The sequence below is a fragment of the Astatotilapia calliptera genome, chromosome 16 (genome assembly GCF_964374335.1).
Source record: "Astatotilapia calliptera chromosome 16, fAstCal68.1, whole genome shotgun sequence".
Taxonomy (NCBI): domain Eukaryota; kingdom Metazoa; phylum Chordata; class Actinopteri; order Cichliformes; family Cichlidae; genus Astatotilapia; species Astatotilapia calliptera.
The window spans coordinates 5,854,132-5,874,598 of NC_137437.1; the positions used below are offsets into that span (position 1 = coordinate 5,854,132).

General features: G+C 41.2%; 1 protein-coding gene across 2 annotated transcripts in view; it reads left to right on the forward strand.

Annotated features, from left to right (window-relative positions):
• The first annotated feature begins 1,358 nt into the window (after nt 1–1,358).
• Nucleotides 1,359–20,467, forward strand: part of zmym2 (zinc finger, MYM-type 2) — a 31,754-nt gene continuing 12,645 nt past the window's right edge. The window contains exons 1-7 of one of the 2 annotated variants that reach the window (XM_026144586.2): nt 1,359–1,476; nt 12,020–12,709; nt 13,145–13,313; nt 14,652–14,806; nt 15,135–15,283; nt 15,526–15,688; nt 16,730–16,942. In XM_026144586.2, the coding sequence (XP_026000371.2) occupies nt 12,035–12,709; nt 13,145–13,313; nt 14,652–14,806; nt 15,135–15,283; nt 15,526–15,688; nt 16,730–16,942 (1,524 nt within the window). In that variant the 5' untranslated portion in view covers nt 1,359–1,476; nt 12,020–12,034. Of the gene's footprint in view, nt 1,477–2,353; nt 2,487–12,019; nt 12,710–13,144; nt 13,314–14,651; nt 14,807–15,134; nt 15,284–15,525; nt 15,689–16,729; nt 16,943–20,467 lie in introns of those variants that run through there. The other variant, XM_026144587.2, reaches the window with a different exon arrangement.

Here is a 20,467-nt window from a genome sequence, read left to right on the forward strand (position 1 = left end):
CCGCCATATTTAACAAACGTGATCACGGGCTCATTCCACCTTTGAGCCACCCCGATTTTTTTTTTAAGTAATAACAAAATTACTACTAAACTATAGATTACCCACCTCTACATGTAATAATTTGCACATCTGCCTACTGAAATCAGTAGTTACTTAAAGCAGTGCAATTTGATATGGGCTTAATTTTGCTTTGTAAAGGTGTGTGCGGCATTTTTCTAACACTTTCTGGTGGGCGTCATTAATTTCCCGCCGCCGTTTGGTTTCTGGTGAGTCTCTGGGTGAAATTATGAGAGGAAACCCATGTTGAGCCGACACAGCTGAGAACATGAACTCTCTCAACCCGGATCCTTGTTCCTGATTGGATCCGAGCTGTGTACTTCAATGCAGCTTGTTAAGCTTCGAGAAAGGGGACCCAAAATAAAAAATCAAGAATAACTAAGGTGCATTTCTAGCAGGACTGGCCACACTTGACCTGGGATACATGCTATATATCGAGGATAAGGTGCGAGCATCTTAATGGATTTTTAATTGCTTGCAATGCAGCCACTGATTGGACCTCCTGCGCAGGCGCAAGAGGAAAAGAAAAGAGGGTGAATCGTAGAGGAGCTCTCACTCCGTAGTTACTTCCGGTTACAATAAAAATAAGAGGAAGTAGTTGTTTTGTTTTGTTTTTTAGGAAATTTGAGCTCCTCGCGGTGTATCATTTTTATTTCAGTCGTTAATTTCTATCAGCTGTGTTTTAGATATCGGAGAGTAACCTCAATATAAAACGTAATAACTGTTAATAATGAAAATTACAGATTCAGACCGATTGAATATAAAATTTATAATTACATAAACGGCTAGCTGTGAAGGTTAGCAGCGGGGCAAAAACTAAGGGGTGATTTGCGCGGGACAAATTATGCAATTTGTACTCTTATTTGAGGTTTTATCAGCAACTGTTTACCTGTAGTTTCAGTTTATGTCCATTTTCAGTGTTGAAAATGTGCCAAACAAAAAAATCGTTTGGCCTTTTTAAAATGTATGTTAACATTACATTTCAGAGCAGCTTACATATTCTGTCCAAAATTGAAGGATGCCCCAACAACCTACTTGCTACATCACAATGGACTATGATGGAAGGACATTGTGTAATAAAGTACAAAAAACAAAAATCAACAGCATTATAATAGACAACATTCGGCCTCCCTCACATTTATCATGAGTCCACAGAGTAACAATTACTGACTTAATAAAATCACTCCTCCGAATCCCGTCTCACTGAGAACTGTGAATAGATATGTTGCAGGTAAACACAAACCATAAATGAGTTCTCAGAAATTCATATCTGTTTTTGTACGCGAGTGAACGTGCTGTTGACGCGTAGTGAGTGCTCTGCTCAGTAGATGATCTTGGATATAAACTTGTGCGCACGCGCTTCCGCGGATTAATGTCAAGGCACAAAAGTGGCGCTACACCGTTTTGAGCTCTACTCCGGTAAGCGAATTTCACAGACGTTTTTCGTATTCTACTTTTACGCCTAATTGGCCAAAGTTTGGGGAACTTGTGCGGGGGGGTTAGCCGGATGCCCGGAGAGTTTCACAGTACTCACACTGGGGCGTGAAGACTCATTAAGGGATGAATAAACAGTTAATTTTAACAGATTTGGTCCTCTCCGTCTCTGCGTGCTGTAGCTACTGCCGCCTCTAGTCTTCAGTATTGTTCAGTTGGCTAATGGCGGACGGCAGGCAGTGCTGTTTTCCGCTGGGGGAGGAGGAAGGTGTGTGGTGGGGGGGTGGGGACAAAATTACTCTGGTTGTTATAGTAATGGGTTCATACCTAGTTACAGTTTAGGTAACTCACAGGATGCTCACGTAAAACACGATAAGAGAATTTCTCCGGGTCTTGTTTACCACCGCATGACACAAATGAAGCCAGTTCATGTGATATATGAGAGTAGGGCGCCCCTTGCGGTTGCCGAGTATATTTTGCCAGTGATTGCGCCAGGGTGGACTCCGCGTAGGGTAACTTTCCAATTAAAACCCCCATCGTCACAGGTATCGCAGAAATCGGGCTTTTTATTCGAAACCCGGGTCTGTTTCGCTGGCACCGGCATGTGTGCGCCTATAGAGCAGATAATCTGGACAAGAACAGGGGTTGTGGAAGGGGGGAAACACGTTTTCTTTTTCCTTTTTTTAGGTGTTGGGGACTGTGCTTGTCAGTGGCACACTGCATTAGCCCATCTTGATAAACATTTGCTTCTATTTTAATCTGTTATATGCGAGCAAGTTGCAATGATTTTTGTTGGTATTTTAACAATGGCGCAGTCTGTGTCTGCTCTCCTCCCCTCGATCTGCCGCTAATCCAATGGCTGTTTGCGGCAGGAAGGGGCAGGGGAGGGAGCGGAACGGAACACCCTGAACCACGTTTCTCCTGGACCCCAACTTGGAAGCCAGTCTAGCCTCTCCTTTTTCCCAGGTTATTTATGGAAGAGCTGCGCAGCTCAGGTAGTGCTGGTTCCGTTTATTCTCACTGATCAAAGTTTTGGATCTGCTTTTTATTGCCAAGTTTGTTAAATATAAATGCCGGGGAAGAGAAATGGAAGCTATTTCGGGGTCGAGTGATAGTCGCCGCTGTAGCCGGGGGCACGGGCCGGATTTTGTGCTGTGGTGGTCCTTCCAAGCGGTGTTGATAATCAAGGGCACGACCAGTGGGACTCCGGCGGCCCCCGAAGGCTTCGTACAGCCTGTCCTTCATTGGGTGTTTTCTAATAATTCACAGGAGGTCTCTACAGCTGTGTATAGCAGGGTTTAGTTTTGCATTCAGGTAAACGGAATGGACCATTTGATTTTGTGTTGTGTATTTTTTTTAGCCCATCAGCTGGCTTGGGGATGCTCTGATGGCTGCGCATTACGCATCACTTCTCAGTGACATAAGTCTTATATAATAATCCCAGGCGTTTAATTTGAATATTTTATTAATCGGCTGTTGTCTGCGCAAATACTGGCGCAAACAGCTATCACATCTCCACCTTGTGACCTGCTTGGGGGGAGAGACGGGGGAAAATGTCAACTTCTGTGGCTTCATGCGCAAACTGATGCAGTTGGAAAGGTAGACGAGCACCTCTGTGGGGTGGTGATGTGGCGCAGGCGTTGCTTTAAACTGCTAGTCTTGTTGAGGTGTGTGTGTGTGTGTGTTGCATGGAGGCAGGCTCGGCCACAGCGCCATCCCACCTCTCCGTTCACCTGGTGTTGACGTTGGGAGTCAAGGTTGCATGTCAGAGCTCATTAATGCTGGGTCCTCGTTTTCATCTCATCCACGTGAATGCAGGCTGTCTCGTAGCTCTGCATTGCAGTCTGAACTGAGTCTAGACCAGGCTATCCCCCCCCCCCTCAGAGCACTATTGAGTTGCTTTGCACATAGATTTCTCTGTTGGTGGAATATCAGGCCAGAAAAGCATGAAGCATCTATCTGCAGCTCAGCTTTGCTTTGCTTTTGGGAGGTCTTGCAAATGGGGGAGTGGGTTCCTTTGGGTCTCCTGGCTAGTATTTGGACTCCAGTTAACACCATGGTTACGGACATGTTATTGCCTTAGCGCAGGTTGTGTTTATATACATTAGCTTGGGTTGTCGCTTCTAAAGGAAGAACCTAATTATAGTAAGTCAGTGACTTGGAATTCAATCCTTCTTTTGAACAGTCAAGCATATTGTATTGATCTTGAATGTCATTCTGTTTTGCCTTGTACTTCCTGTCACATGGTCACAGCAAGTAAGTGTTCCTTATTCGGCACTAGTGCTCTACAGTGGAGCAGCTCTTTATTAGCAGCAAACATATACACCTCTGATATAATGACTGCTGAGTTTGCAGCCGTGGCATTTAACAATGTGAACTCCTATATTTCTCTACCAAGCATACAGTTATCAGAGAGTCTTTGTACTTTGATAGAAAGTATAGGACAGATATGCAGCCCATTTTTGCATATTGAAATTTTTCTTCGTCTTCTCTCTGCTTGGAAAATACCTGCAATGAAGAAGTACAGTTTAAATAAGCATGAAATCGCTTTAGTCATTTGTAACGCAAAATAGCAGTCTGGCTGGAAAAAAACGGGTATTTGAAAGCATCAGAGCAGACTGAGAATTTGTAGCGGGAATGTTTTAACTTTTTTTATTATTCATTTTGTCACTTTTTAGTTATGAAGAAATTTGGCAAAAGAAAATGATTTTTTGTTTTTTTGCTAGTAATCTGCTTAAAAATCTTGGGAAGACATGGGATGGGGTCAGTCTTTGTTAATTATCCTGCAGCCAATTTCCTGACTTAGTTGGAAACTTGACGTGAGCGCACTGCTTGACTCCACATCACGACCATGTGTCTCACGTGCTGGATATGGTGCTAAGAGAATTGAAAACGATAGTTAAATTAACTTTATTTGAAAATCAGGTCAAGCATTTTTTTTAATTTCAGCACCAATATACTGTTGAGGCCCTTAATATTTGACCAAATTTAATAATTCAACTTTCATAGAGATGTATTGTCAATGTAAAATGTGGTAGAGGCAGGATATTCTATGAGCATGCATGGCTCCCAGTAGCAATGGATGACTAGTCTTTCCTTACAATGTGACAGAAGCCCAACACATTTTCTCTGGCTCAAATGTAAGTGGAAAATTAAAGGAAACCCCGGCTATTAAGACATGTTTGCACTAAAATATGTACTGTGCTTTCAATAAAACATATGTGGTATTAAAATACACCAAATGTTTTCCTTTTAAGCACATTTTATATAAAACCGATTTACCAGTAGGTTGCCATTGTTATTTATTTCTCAATGCACTCTGGGTAGTGAGGTCATACGGTTGCACCGCATCCAGTTCACAGTTAGCAGCGCACTGGAAATGGCTTCTGTTCAGCATTTCCAGTTTGAACCAGAGCAAACCGAGAGAGAGCATGAAAATAGTCAACCACCACTTAGTTTAGGTGAAGATGAAAACAATCCGTCAGACGAGGACGAGAGAGTGAGGGAAAACTACTGGTGTCTATGTGGCTACTGCTTGCCAATGGCAACGGCGACTGAGAGCGTTTGTTGTAAAGTACCAAAACCTTTTGAAGCCGTATGTCTTAATCCAGATGTTCTTTGGGCAGCACTTGTCAGCCTCCATGACCGGTATCCGGTCTTTAAGTGATAACATTGTGAATCCTGCTTGCGGGCCCAAAGTAGTCTGCATTTAATAAGACTGTGTTTTTAACATGTTTTAATGCCTTGTTGAGATTAAATCGAACAAGATACAATCTCCTAAAAACAGTCAGTGATCACTGCCGGCTTCTCACGGTTTTTATTACTGCTAATCATTTTAAAGCTCAGTTTTTAAACCCTTACGATGTAACTAGCCCAGCCCTTATATTGTGGATGGATTATCTCAGTGGTTCTCCTGACTGACGTTTGGTCCATTTACAGGATCTTGCCATTTACCCCTAACCATTGGGAACCCTCATATTAACTTTTATCGAGTGGAAAAAAGTCTTCCATTCGTTAGCGTTCGTCCTCCAGCTTTACTGTTTATGTTATGCTAACATAGCTTGTCGTGCTAGCGATCACGTAGCACATCATTATATACAAGCTAGCCCAACTTCAGTAACTCTACAAACGTCACTGCTGTTTACTTTCCTGTCATTATTTATGTTGGAAGTGATAGCAGAGCTGTACGTTTTAATTTGATAAAAAATCTCTCAGTCAGAACATGGTAAATTATATTTAGATGGAAGCTAGCAAGCTAACTCCCTGCTAGCTTCTAACTCAGTTAAATGTCATAAATCCCATTTTCATGGATGCCACGTAATTGTTACACCTGGCAGAGCAGCCACACTGATCATTTTATTACAGATGAACAAATTTAGACAGTTTTTCAACTCTTAGTAATGCTGCAGTGATCCTTTGACTTTTGCAGCGGAGTTTGGGCTCAGATATGGCTAATAACGCCAGACCAAAAGACCGGATAGTGCTGGTCTACCAAGTCGTAACCAGGTCACTAATAGGCAAGTTAATTAATACGGTTGCTACACTTTAAAAACCAAAACAGGTTAGCTGAACGAAAGCACCTATACTACCGACAACCAATACACGTCATCGTCCCAGAATGCATTGTGTGCGAAAAAACATGGCTACTCCCATGGCTCCAAAATAGTTTTAAACACCAAAGATTTAATGAATAACAAAAATAATTTGTAACATATTTAGAGTAACTTGTCATAATAGTCGGGGTTCCCTTTAAACATAACCCCACAGATGGGTTTCATGTTTGATACTTTGAGTATCCTTTGCAGAGAGAAACCACCTGAATTCTGGAGCCATCACCAAACAAGAAGTTTCCTCCTCCTCTATCGTGGCCTTTGCTGCAGCTGTCTTCAGTTCCTGTTTGTTCGTAGAGCTTTCCACCTTTAGTTTTGTCTACAGCAAGTTGAAGTACAGCTTGCTTGGGTTGACATCAGGTGAATGAATTGGTTATTACAGAATATTCCACATCCATAACTCCAGCTTTCTTAGTATGTCTTGGGTCATTGGAGAGTGTTACTGTGAAGCACTATCCATCAACTTTACTGAATTTGGCTGAATCTGAGCAGCACTGTATCCCAGTAAACGTCATCTGGCTGCTTCTGTGTTCTGTCACATCTTCAGGGAAGACTGGTCACACATTGCTACTGAAAGCCGTGCATGCTCTTACATTACACTGCCTCCACCATTTTTCACTTCAGATTGTCATCTGTTCCGTGGCTTCTCACTACTTTTATCTGCCATCATTCTAGTACAGGTTGATCTTAATTTCATCGATGTGTTCTTGAGTCTGGTCACTGGTTTGGTGACCCTTGTGATATGTCCCTGATCAGAAATCACATTGTGTCTTCCAGCCAATGCTACCCTTGCATTTGTGCATCTATTAGTGGGCTTCTTATTGATAAGAAGCTTTTCTGGGCCTAAACTACAACCACCTTCAGTAGCTTCTGTTATTTTGGCCTTCCTCAAATAATTTTCATCTTCAGTATGTTAACAGCCGGCTGAGATGGGTAAAGGTCAGAGGACTAACTCATTTGAGAAAATTTTACATCTTTGTCTTATGCAGCTTTTGGATCCTTCTTGTATATTTTGTGTCATCGTACTTCTTTATCGTGATTCTTTGTCCAATCAGTTTTGGAGCATTTGATCAATTGTTTAACTCAATGACACGTCTGCTAATTGGGCCTCTTGAAGCAGCAGCCAATTTTTGGGGGAGGGGGGCTTCTGGTGTAGCCAGCTAATACCCAGTACCAGGGGTTCCTACGTTCACTACAAATGGATATCAGAAAGCTTCAAACACCCAGTAGTCCTCTTCCCTTTTCCTACTTTTTCTGCACATGAATTCAACCAAATGCAAATCTTATTACAGAGATTAGCATTTGGTTGAAACGGAGCAGGCTTATAGCATTGTACACTGTTACTTCTATCAGTAGTCACATCATCAGTAAGAACTGGTGACCCGGTTCCATTCGTGACATGCATGCCCAAACGCTATAATTGGAATTCTACAAATTTACACTGCTGAACAGCCTCTTGTGCAACGCCAGCTAACCAGATAGCAAGTAGGCCTGCAGTGATTTGTCGGCATAATTGCTGACTTTTATTGTCAACCCGTCGTATACTAATACCACGTAAATGCGTTTTTGTAACTGCAGTCAATTACAGGAACATATGGGGGCAGTAACGCCTCTATTGTCTGTCGAGACTGGAGTCAGAACTAATGGAGAAGAAGAACGTAGTGCAACCCACAAAACGGGAGGATGGAAGAAAATGGAAACTGATTTTATTAAAAAATGTGAAAGCATTTCAAAGAAAACAAAGTTGAATGCAGACTGTGGAAAGCAGAGCATTCCTTCCACGACAGCATTAATGCAACGCAAAAGCATTTAAAACGCCGGCACCCTAGAGCTGTGACGTCAGCTCTGGATGGGTCAGTTTTAGAGAGTTAAGTCAGGGCGCGCATTGATACCATGTTTATGATAATGTCTGAATAGTAATATTTATGTTTGTAAAGTAATTTTTATGTTAGCTTGCCTGTTGAAAACCTCTCAGGATGATACTTGCTAAGCAAACACCTTTTTAGTTTTGTTAACTAATGAGTCAAATGCAATATCAAACCATTAATCAGGAGTAGCTACACTGCCTCCTAGTTTTTATATATTTCTATATAAAATATAAAACCAAATTTGTGATTAGTAACTGTCTTTTCTCATTCTGTTTTGTTCTGTTTTACTAGTATTAAGCACAGGTGTATAGATGAGTTTGTCCTGTAAAGAGGCAAATGCACCTTTCAAATGGCTAAAGTCATGACAGAGTCATCTTTAGCATGGTTATCAGCAGCTGGGAACATCATCTCAAGGATAAGAGAAAGCCTTACTCCAGAGGATGTTCACTGCAATCATGAATTCATGAACTGAATCATCTGTAAACTTTGGAAACTTGTTATTTTGGAATGGAAAATAAAATATTTTTGATTTCATTTGAAGCTTTACTTCAACTTATGGACAGAAGCCTTTTTTAGTTTCCTATTTGAAATTTTCTTTATTTTAAGTACTACTAACACTTGTGTGACTTAATATTTCTTATTTATTTAATTTTTATTCTGATGGTTTGAGTATTATTAAACAGACATTTGATTATTTTCAAATTCATGTTTCCTGGGTCATTATTTTAATTTCCTATGGGATGAGACTACATGGTGATAGTCACAGGTGGGCAGACTTGAGCAGATGTGGCACTGGAGCCTAGAATAGGAGGTTTGCCCACAGGAAGCAGAGAGGAGTTATTGAAGTAGTTATTGACTAATGGAGGAAAAATTGGCAGAGTAGTTACCTACCAAAATAATCTTTAGTTGCAGCCAACAACAGCCTTTTAATGGCTGGGATAAGCTCATCACTGCAATAGATATATGAACAAATAAAGCACCAGAAGCACTTTTGCCAACCAGAAGTCTGCAGTTTGGAAGTTGTTTAGTTTTGCTTTTGTCTGTCTCTTGGGCAGGACATAACTGCAGCCACAAACTTTGGAAGATATGTCCAAATGGAGTGCTTTACTTCACAGCTGTCCTGTGGGAACATTAAAGCCAAGGAGCTGGTATGTTGACTGAAAAACTGTGTGAAAAGTGACACAACCTGAAAACATAACATGTTAAAGTGTTAATGACTCCACCGCTGTGCCAAACACTTATTTAAAAGGTGTTTTTTCTTAACAAGGCCACAGAGTTTGAGTTTTGTTGTTTTATTTATCTAATTATATTTTTTCTTCCTAATGTTCTGTCCACTTCCGAACATACACACATGTTTTCTGCGGTAGCCTCTTAGGTCTCAGGTCTTCGCTTAAGTGTCTTACTGTTTGTAAGAATGAACCATGCCTTTTGTTGAATCTACACCTGTTGCTCTCCAAGTTGAGAGCACCCGTGAATCGTTGTTAAAAACTAATTCAACATTTGCGGTATATTTATGACCTTTTGTCACCTTAAGCTGACATCAAATAACAAGGAAAAAAGCCACACATTGCAGTGAAAGAGTTTTCAGTGCCAATATTTAAAAATTGGATATTGGTGATTTATCAATACATCTGTACTGGTATTTATAACTGTGGATAAAACCACTCTTTAACCATGTCATGAGTGTTCATGTTGCATAGTTTGTCCATCAGAGAGGTATACAATGAAGCAAGTTTAACTCTAATAACAAATATTTATGTTTCATGTGTCTGAAAGAAAACTCTTGACTGATATATCAGATTTTAAAATCTGTATTGGTGTTGGTGTTAAAAGGCCTATATTGATCTGGATCCATTCAAACAGTTAAAGCGGTAATTATGAGCACGTTTTCTATACAAAGCTGTGAGATGTCACTGGTTTTTAGGTGCATGTTTGGAGGTCAGGGTGACCTTGACACACAGCTAAGCACCTTTGCTATTTCTGATACTGGGCTTAAAATCTGGAAAACCAGGGTAAATATATATGGGCCGAATCTGCTCATGCTGAAGTCTTGCTAAACCAGTTTGTTCATTAAGCTAACGAGGCAACAGCTAAAGTTCTCTTCATATGTACTGTAATAACCCAGTCATTTACCTGCATCCTTAAAGATGCTTGTGTACTGCTGTGAGTTTTATTTGATGCGCCCCACAGTGCTGAGACCAAAATGGCCACCACAGTGATGTCTGGCTTCCTCTGTAGCTCTTTTACAACTCAGATCGTGTGTTCAGGTGCTTTCAGGCGCTTTCAGGCGCTTCCTCTTCTGGGCAACTGTTGGCGTAATTAGCAGAGCTACAAAGATCATTGTCACCATAGAAGTGTGTCTATGAGCGAGCATCTGTTAGTGTCGTGTGTGTGTGTGTGTGCTGCAGCTGTCAGCAGTGATGTGATATGTGGCTTACAGCCACCCTCACTGCTGTGTTACATGAAAAGGAGATTTTGACAGAGAGGGATCAACAGACTGCTGACTTCCCCAAAAGTGCCTTGAATATTATTTGATTCAGAATGTGGCACTCATTCAGATCACTCCATTTTCTGTCCTATTTCTTCTCTTTTGGATCGGGTAAGATGGTTAACAAATTAACTTGTTTGTATGTTTTTACACTACGTGCACGTACATCACTGCCGTTTAGTTTACGAGACACACACATGAACCGCACAACCATTTAAACGTTGTGTTGGTCAACTCAAGAGCACCCAGATGTAGTGCACAAAACAAGTCCCTGTGGTGGTGGTGGGCTTTACCATCACCACGGCAACCAAGGTGTAGCTTCGCTGGTTGCCAAGGACAACAAGAGAGTAGCTGTGTTGAGTGATACACAGGCGTAAGAAGCAGGGAGGGCGGAAGAGACGTGAAAGGCAGCAGGTGAAAACGAGGAGTAGAGTTGCCTGTAGTTGGGTAAGGAGCTTAAGGGAACGGGAAGAGAGAAGAAGAGGATGAAAGGAAGAGGCGTGATGGTGAGGAGGAGGGGCCCCCGTTGCTGGGCAGGCACATATGCTCACCCATGGAGACGTCACCTCTGCCGTTGCATGTGTTGAACATTAGATTCCCGCTTTCTTGTGGTAAATGCAACCAGAGAGGTTTATCTGTAGAGAACAAAGCCCTTCACCGGCCTACATCCCTATCATTTAAATACTCTTCTGACAGTATTAGAATCATTAGGAAAAAATGTAGTAGATTAAGACCAAGAAAGACTGCTCTGTTTACATGCTTTGTTAAACTATGAACAGATTTTTAATGAATCTGAGTGGAGAGAAAAGTCATGGGAGTTATCATATTGTTAGACTGATCGATAAATTTGAACCTCTGTGTTTAGTACAGCTGAAGAGCTCTGAAATGAACTCCTTGACCTGTTCTTTCAGGAGCAATGTGAGTCATTGTTGAGGAAAACCCAGTTAACGGAAAGTCTTAACCAGGTCCATTATTGATTGAAATGTTTTTGTCATTAATTTTTGTGTTCTTGCAGTTATTTTATTCTATTTTATGTTTTCTTGGAGTAGCAGTTTTTCCATCTTGATGGCAAATGTGCTCACAGACATTCTTGACCTAAATGAAGTAACACAGCGGAAACATTCACATCACTGCCCCAGCATCAGCAAGGCATCCAATTTTGCTGTGGATGTAAGCAGAGCATCAAAGTTATGGCTGTATTTGTGAAATGAAGGCCTCACATCTGGAAGTGGTTGACATTTAGGCGGGCATTTCAAAGAGTGAGCTCACCTAAAATGCCCCACAGAAGGGAAAATCTGGTCGGACTTTTTTCTTTTTATTAGATGATGTGAATGGTGAAGTAGCCATTAAATATAACTGCCAAAAGCAAGCCAGTAAAGACAGGCAGGGTGGTGATTGTAACAATGACTATTACAGCTGTAGGGCATCAGTTGGCTGTGTGGGGGAAGCTTGCGTCTAGGGACACCTGAACTACCTGTAATGCTGTCAGACGTCATTAAACTAATTAGTAACGCCAACTTTGCATAGCTGTTTCCTAACTGGCTTTTTGTGTGCGTTGTCAGGTGGTTGCCTTTGTGATGGACGGGGAGTCGGAACCAAACCCTGTCGTGGCAGAAGATGTAGGGGAGCGGGTGGAGCCCATGGATGCCACTCCCTCTCCCCAGCAAAACCCCACGCCTCCTTCCGAAGAGTCTAGTGAGGCAGTTTCCATGGTAACGGAAGATGGAGCCACAAAGGAGGGTGGCACAGAGGACAATGATGATGATGTGGTTCTTGTAGGGGAGGAAGCTCCCCAGCCTTCTGCCACAACCCTCTCCCAAGACACGCCCAGCACAGACTGCCCAGAGCTGGCAGCTGCTGTGGCAACTGTAGACACGTCCACAGCAGCAAAGACCCCCGGCTCTCCTGCGTCTTCCAACGCATCTACAGCAGCAGCACCGCTGAAGCCTCCAACCACAACAACCGAGCCTATTGTCATTGACGACGAGGAGGACTCTGAACAGAGAGACACATCCTCGTCCACTCCGGTGCCTCCTGAAGGCACATCTGCATCCCACTCCCCAGGTGCACTCAGTAGCACTGAGCCAGATTCTGAGATCAGGATAGCCAGTGTCACTACATTAGGGTCTGCTAGCCAGAAAGGAGGCTCCACAGTAAATTCCCCTCCACATCCAGAGGATGCTCAGCCAGACATGAACCTGATGATAACCTCTGTGACATCACTGCAAGGAGGAGCAGCAGCTGTCGCAGCAGTAAGAACACCCACAACTTTTTTTTTTTTTGTTGTTGCTGTCGAAGTTTTCATTATGTTTTCATGTTTTGTTTTTTAAATATTTAGTATAATTCAGTTTTTATTTTTTTGCTTCCACCTAATTTTTAGTGCCGACTTTTTATGATGTCTACTAGTAAATGTTGGTGAAGGCAGGTGTTTGTTTTTTTTCCTTTTTGGCACAGCGGTTTTATTCTTGGCAAAGAAAATAATGATTTCTTTGTAATGACACCTGAGCGAGCTGCTATGCCAGTATCTACTTATCAGATGCATCAGCAGTTACTCTAGTTGATGTAGTTGGATTCAGTTTTGGTTTTGTGTATCGCAGTGAATATGACACCCGCGTGTGTTAAGTTTTCCCTCCTCATCACCTTGTTTCTAATATTTTGACACTAACATAACTAACTTGTGTTTTTAGGCAGGTGAGGGCCAGGTGGAAGAAAATGGTCTACAGATCCACAATACGTTCAGCCTGAATCCTGACACCCCATCTGGTCGACCAACTGCCTCCTTTAACCCTGGGCGGGGCTCAGGTCCCATGGGCCAACTGGTACAGAATGGGGACATGGGCACACACAATAGAGCAGGTAGGAACATAACATTTTTCTCATGTTAAAATGCTGAAATTGGCATAAAAGGAATGTGATGTTTGGATTTGGTTACGACATGGGGTGTGTGTGTGTGTGTGTGTGTGTGTGTGTGTGTGTGTGTGTGGGGTTTGGAGAAGTTGTTGCGTTTCAATACTTTGCCTTGAAATCGCTCTTTAGCTCTGTTCTTAATGACCAACTCATTTTGAATGGAGGGTTGCTCATACTAATTCAAATAAAAAAAGAAAATGGGTGCTGGATGTCTCGTTGACAATTAATATAATCACAATCCTAGAGTCAGTCAGGTGCAGATTAATATCTTTGGCCAGAAACTTTAGACAACTTTTGTGTTCAGATGGATTTTATTCAGATTGGTGATGCTGTTTTCTGTTTCTGTAGTCATTTTAACTCCTAACTTAAGAGATCGTCGATCTCTTAACTAATGATGGAATTAAATAATACATAGGTGGGAGAAAAATGTCCTTATCTGTTTAGACGGGTCACAGGATAATGTCAGGTCAACAGCCACAACGAATCTTTCTAATTAAATGGTTCCATGAATGTCATGGTGTGGATTTTGTGTTTAAGTTTTGCAGACACCAGCACATGCGGCAGACAGTAGTCATACCCATACAACAGCTTGATAACCTGGATAACAGTGTCCATGTGAACACACTTACTGTGTTTTCATATGTAAACCTTATGTAAATTAGCATCAAACCTTTCTCAGTTGGAATTACCAGAAAGACAGTTAGATTGTTGGTCAGCCTGCATTTCTTTATGTATTGTCTAATATGATTTCCTCAAACTCAGATCCGTCTGACTGAAAGTTTAACACAGCTCGACTTCTGTAACAGCACAGTGTGTCATTCAGCAAAGCATTGATTTGACCAATCAAAAGCATGCTTTTGATGGAATCTTTGTTTAGGCTGTGATTGTAAGAATTGATTAAATTAGTTTTAAAATCCTTGACTAACAGCTCCCCCTCCACTCTTTTACTTTTTGAAAAATTTGGTGCTTAAACAAAATGTGCGATATTGCAGATCTACAGGAAGTTTGGTGTTTGCTCATCATACACTTTCTGGACTTGAGTTTATATGCCAGCCTTTTGGCAGTTCCTGTCAACCTCCATGTAGACTCTAGATGGTGCTGTTGTCAGGAGCTAGTCCTCTAAATATGACTTCTGGAGGTTTATTTCTTTATTTACTTAAAATTATTGTTGTCATTGTTTCATGTCTGTATAGCAGATCAATGTTTAGTGCAGACATAGCATTATATATATTTATATACAATTTTAAAAAACATTCCAGGTAACTTTCTTTCCATCTTTCCCTGCAGATTCTTGGATTTCTCAGTCAGCTTCAGTCCCCCGCAACCAAAAACAGACAGGGGTGGACTCTCCATCACCAGCCACTTCGCTGCCCAAACCTCCAGGCCAGTCTTCCTCAACTACTTCCTCCTCAGGCTCCCAGCCACAGCCCAGGACAGTCAAGGTGATCCACTGTGGTCATTCAAGTCCTGTGTAATTGCGTTAGTTATAGTGCAAACGATCTGGAAAATTTTACATTTCAGAATTTAAATCCAGGATTGAAGCAGAGTGTTTACTTTTTGTGTCTACCCTTTTTATATTTTTAGTAAAAGTATGATTTAAGTATAAACATATTTAAGTATGTTAATCTAATCTGCTACCCACTTCCTACTACATGCTGTACATAATTTATGCAAACAGTGCACTGAAACTTTCTTTAGAAATTTTTAAGACCCTTTCCCTGTATTCGTTACTTCCTGCAGCTCAATCATTACTATGTTTGCTCGTTCCAGGTGACCTGTGCAAACTGTAAAAAGCCTCTGAAAAAAGGCCAAACAGCCTACCAGCGTAAAGGCTCCACACACCTTTTCTGCTCCACCACCTGTCTGTCTGCCTTCTCACACAAACCTGCCCCCAAGAAGAGCTGCACCATGTGCAAAAAGTAAGTCTGACGTTGAAGGAGATATTTTATATTTAGGATTTACGATTATACAGTGCATTTGGAGTTCATTAAAAAAGAGTAAAGTTGCAACAACAGAGTTTATTGAAAGCGAAGGTTTAAAAAAAAAAAAAAATCTTATTTCCAGTTGTCATAAACATGAATGAGCACAGCTTTTATTATGCTATCTAATCCACATTCTCTGGAGATGTTTTCCTCACAAAGCCTCTGTGTTTGTTTTCCAGGGACATCACAAACATGAAGGGTACCATTGTGGCCCAGGTCGACTCCAGCGAGTCTTTCCAGGAGTTCTGCAGCACTGGCTGCTTAGGCGCATATGAGAACAAGCAAAATCCTCCCAAATCAAACCTCAAAACCAAATGCACCGTCTGCGGCAAGCACACGGAGGTCAGTCTGTCTAACTTTCTTAGCACTGGGTTCTGATGACAACAATGGAATAAATAATTCAGTGGCAATGAGTAAAACCAAAGTAACACTGGGGTTAAACACATGAATTTTACACTGACTCAGCAGTGTTAGGTACACCTGCACAGTGGAAAGGTTCAGGTCTGTGTGTGTGTTTTGTAGTATCCATGGTCTGTAAATTTCATCATCATTTACCTAAATAGATGATGGACTCTCAACTCCACAAGCAAGCTCCTGCAGCATGCAAAAGGGAAAAAAAGCATCAGAAAACCAAACGCCTTTGACCGTAATGTGGTGCTAACACACACACGGAGCCTCAGGGCTCGGCTCTTGTTGTGCTGGGCTTCAACATCCCTTCATTATTTACATCCTTGGCTTGGGTGTTTGTTTTGAATAAATAAATATTTCATGCTTGAATCCTGTTGCACTTTATCAGCCCCCCCTCTTCCTTGACTCTTAATAAACATAGTCAGAAATGGTGGTATGACAATTTCGCTCTCCCTCGTTATCTGATTTATTATGTTTCTCCTAACCACACTTTCATTAAGTATTTTTCTCTTGCCTGGCTTCGCTGTTTGTGAGCTTAGCCTTTCACATCTTGCTTTCTTTTCTGCACCCCTCTCTTAGTCTCGTAACGATCACATCCAAAAAACAAACTTTTCGGTTAAAAATATTTTTAAAAATGTCTTTCTGGATTGTTTTTGAACGCTCTACCATCATTGTCTGTTCTTAGTTTAACAGTAGTCCACTAGATTTTATAGTCTGCATTCAGGATTTATCATATCTTTTTGTTGATTATTTCAACAACACAAGTTGGAGATCTTAGTTGTGTATTTTTTTTTAAATTTTATTTATTTTATTTTAATTTTATTTTATTTATTTTTTTACTGTTGGATGTTTTCAGCAAAGCTAGAACTCCATTAGAATTAGTTGAAACAAAGTATGACCCACACCAACCAGGAGAAATGTCATTTAAAATGTGAACATCTCTTCTTGATCCTTCTGATGTTTTGCTGTCTGCAGATCCGGCATGAGGTTAGCTTTAAGACTGTGACCCATAAGATCTGCAGCGACGCATGTTTCAACGTTTACCGCAGGGCCAATGGTCTGATCATGAACTGCTGTGAGCAATGTGGTGACTACCTTCCCAGCCGGGCATCAGCCAATCACTCGCTTCTGGTCGACGGTCAGCAGAAACGCTTCTGCTGCCAGAACTGCATCAGGGAGTACAAGCAGGTGAGCCAGTGGGAAAGCTGTGATCCTTTTATTTTATTCAGTGGATTTTAGGACATCATGGTGCTGCTTTGATGGCCAGAACTTTGAGGAATTTTAATTTATCTGTGGTGAAACTCTTACTTGTACAACACACACATGCACACAGATAAACAGGAAGCTGTTCTCTTTTTGAGTTGATCCATTCTCTTCTTGGAGATTTTAAAAAATGGCACCAAGAGAAGTATAACTGTAAATGTAAAAATGGCAGAGAATACTTTGAGTCATTGCAGGCTGATTCAGTGTGCTGTATGTGTGCTACATTTCTAGGATGGTGCACGTAAAGTCACGGTGTTGGGTTTCAGAAGCGTTTTCAGTCATGACGTACATCTGTCGCAGATTCCATGTAAAAGTATAAATCCTGCATTACTCATCCACCTTTTTTAAAGAAGAAGTTGGTATTTAAGTAACACTGCTGTGCTGTCAGCAATACATATTCAAGTGAGGCACAAAATGAATGAAAGCTGGAGTGAGTCAGTCCTACAAATTTTGTACAGAAAGCAAAATGGCTGCTTGAATGATCAAATGTTTCACATATGGCTTGAAGGAGGAGTGCAGACAGAAGCAACACTGGTGCTTTTAGTTTGTCTTACACCACCAGCCCTTTTAGAGATTTCTGAATTTTATGAAGTCATGTCACAATTATTTCTAGAGTACATTTCAAAAGTTCTACTATATTTATTTTACATACTTAGGAGGATATTTTTTGAGTTTCTGTCTTTGTGTTGTTTTGTAGAGTTAGAAAATTCAGGAACTGCTGTCATTGTTTGCCTGTCACCCGTTAACCAAATGGCAGGTCAGAGATGTAGGTCTGTCCTTCTTGCAGTTGTGTTGTATGTTAGTATCCAAGCAGAGCATGCCAGTGCTCGGCCCACCTGTTTTTTTTCTCCTCAAGCTTTCAAAATTATTAATACATTTTTCCTGAACATTGTACAGCTGAATTATGTTGGAGAGAAATGTTTGTGAAAAATTTCAGGTTGAAATTTAATTTGTTGCTTGGCAACGGCAACCTATTGGATGTTCCTCTAGTAATTGCAGGAAACCACTTGGACACTGTCAGTGTTAGAAAGCATGCAGATAACAGGCCTGTGTGTCCAATTCTGGGCTGTACTGTTTCTTTATCAGACAGATTGTGAATTTTCTTATGCAACTAAGAAGTCTGTTTTAGAGTAAGAATTGAAGTCCATATTTTCAGTTCTTTGAAACTGTGGAATATAATCCACTAAAGCTTTGTTTACACATGCAGGTAGGGATGGGTATTGATAAGATTTTCACGATTCCGATTCCATTTTCGATTCTGTTTAACGATTCGATTCTTTATCGATTCTTTTTAAAAAAAGGAGAACACTAAGGTCGAATAGCTTAGAACTTTGTTTTATCTTCTCTTTGAACAAGATAGAAATTTAGGAGTAACATGGCCTTACAAACCCAACAGTGAGATCTTAAGAGATCCAGCCTACGGCTCTTCAATGGGGTGTCACAGGGTCCCCAGGGAAAAAAATTGTAAATGTAAAATAATAAAATCAATATTCTTCTGTAGCAATAACAAAGTGTAATATAAAATATTCTATAGCAATGACACAAGAATATCCAGTAATGTCCCTGCCTACAATTAAACACATTCACTTACTGAAAATCATCTGCTGTGGCAAATGGGTGCAAGGCTTTTACCACAAACTTAGGCAAGGCAAGTTTATTTGTATAGCACAATTCAACAACAAGGTGATTCAAAGTGCTTTACAGAGACATTAGAAACAAAAACAAATAAAAAGCATGATTTAAAATTGATTAAAGCAAACAAACAAACTAACTAACTAATAAACAAACAAACAAAACAGTATATAAAATCAGAATAGTAGATAAAATCAGTAGTTAAATGCAAGTTTTGAAATTTAAGCTTAAGTGTGGATTTGAATAGAATAGAATTCAACTTTATTGTCATTGCACATGCACAGGTACAGGGCAACGAAATGCAGTTTGCATCCATCCAGAAGTGCTTTAGTGATATAGATATATTACAATATATATTAGCAATAATATAGATATGTGAGTATATTACAGAAATGGGTCTATTATGGTATGTTATAATGTACACGGTATGAAGTATGTTGTGAATATTCTATAACTATAAGTATGTACAGGCTGTAGTGAGTACAAGCTATGTACAGGCTATGAACAGGATATAAATATGAAAAACTATACAGAATATGAAATAAATAACTTTACAGGAATCTGAGATATACAGCTATACAGAAATGGGAACTATGCAAGTTATAAACAGTTGTAGAATTAAAATTATCGTATTGTACAGAATGATTATTTATACAGAGCTATACAGTAGTGCAGTTAAGATAAGTGAGATGTGTGGATAATTTCTACAGAGGCTATATAAAGTGCTAGTGGTTGTGAGTGGTGGTTCAGTCCATGTTATTATTGTGTGTTTGAGGGTACAGTTGTCCATTGTGGGTGTGTGTATGTTCTGTCCATGAGTTTAACGTGGGTCAGATGTCAGGAGGCAGAGTTCAGGAGTCTGACAGCTGTGGGGAAGAAGCTGTTCCGGTACCTGGTGGTCTTAGTCCGGAGGCTCCTGTAGCGCCTCCCAGAGGGCAGGAGGGTGAAAAGTCCATGTGATGGGTGACTGGGGTCTTTGATGATTTTCCCAGCCCTTTTCAGACACCGCTTCCCGTAGATGTCATTTATGGCAGGAAGTGGTGGCAGTTTTCACGGCCCTCTGCAACGCCTTCCGGTCCGAGGCAGAGCAGTTCCCGTACCAGACTGTTATACAGTTGGTCAGGATGCTCTCGATGGTGCAGCGATAGAAGTTCTCCAGGATGTCTGAGGACAGGTGGTTCTTCCTCAGAGTCCTCAAGAAGAAGAGGCGCTGATGAGCCTTCTTGACCAGCTTGGAGCAGTTGGTCGTCCAGGTGAGATCCTCGGAGATGTGGACTCCCAAGAACTTGAAGCTGCTCACACGCTCCACAGCCGTCCCCTTAATGTGGATGAGTGGATGTGGGTCAGCATTCCTCCTGTAGTCCACGATGAGCTCCTTGGTCTTCTCGGTGTTAAGCAGCAGGTTGCTTGTGTCGCACCACTCAGCCAGACGATCCACCTCCTCCCTGTAGGCGGCCTCATCGTTGTCACTGATGAGGCCAATCACCGTGGTGTCATCTGCAAACTTAATGATGGTGTTGGAACCATCAGCAGGTCTGCAGTCGTGGGTGAAGAGGGAGTAGAGGAAAGGGCTCATCACACAGCCTTGTGGTACACCGGTGTTCATCGTGATTGTAGATGAACAGTGGTTTGGTGCTTTATTCAAATGCAGCTGAGAATAGGTGAGTCTTCAACCTGGATTTAAATAAACTGAGTGTTTCAGCTGATCTGAGGCTTTCTGGGAGTTTGTTCCAGATATAAGGAGCATAAAAGCTGAATGCAGCTTCTCCGTGTCTGGTTCTGACTCTGGGAACTGATAAAAGACCGGATCCAGATGAC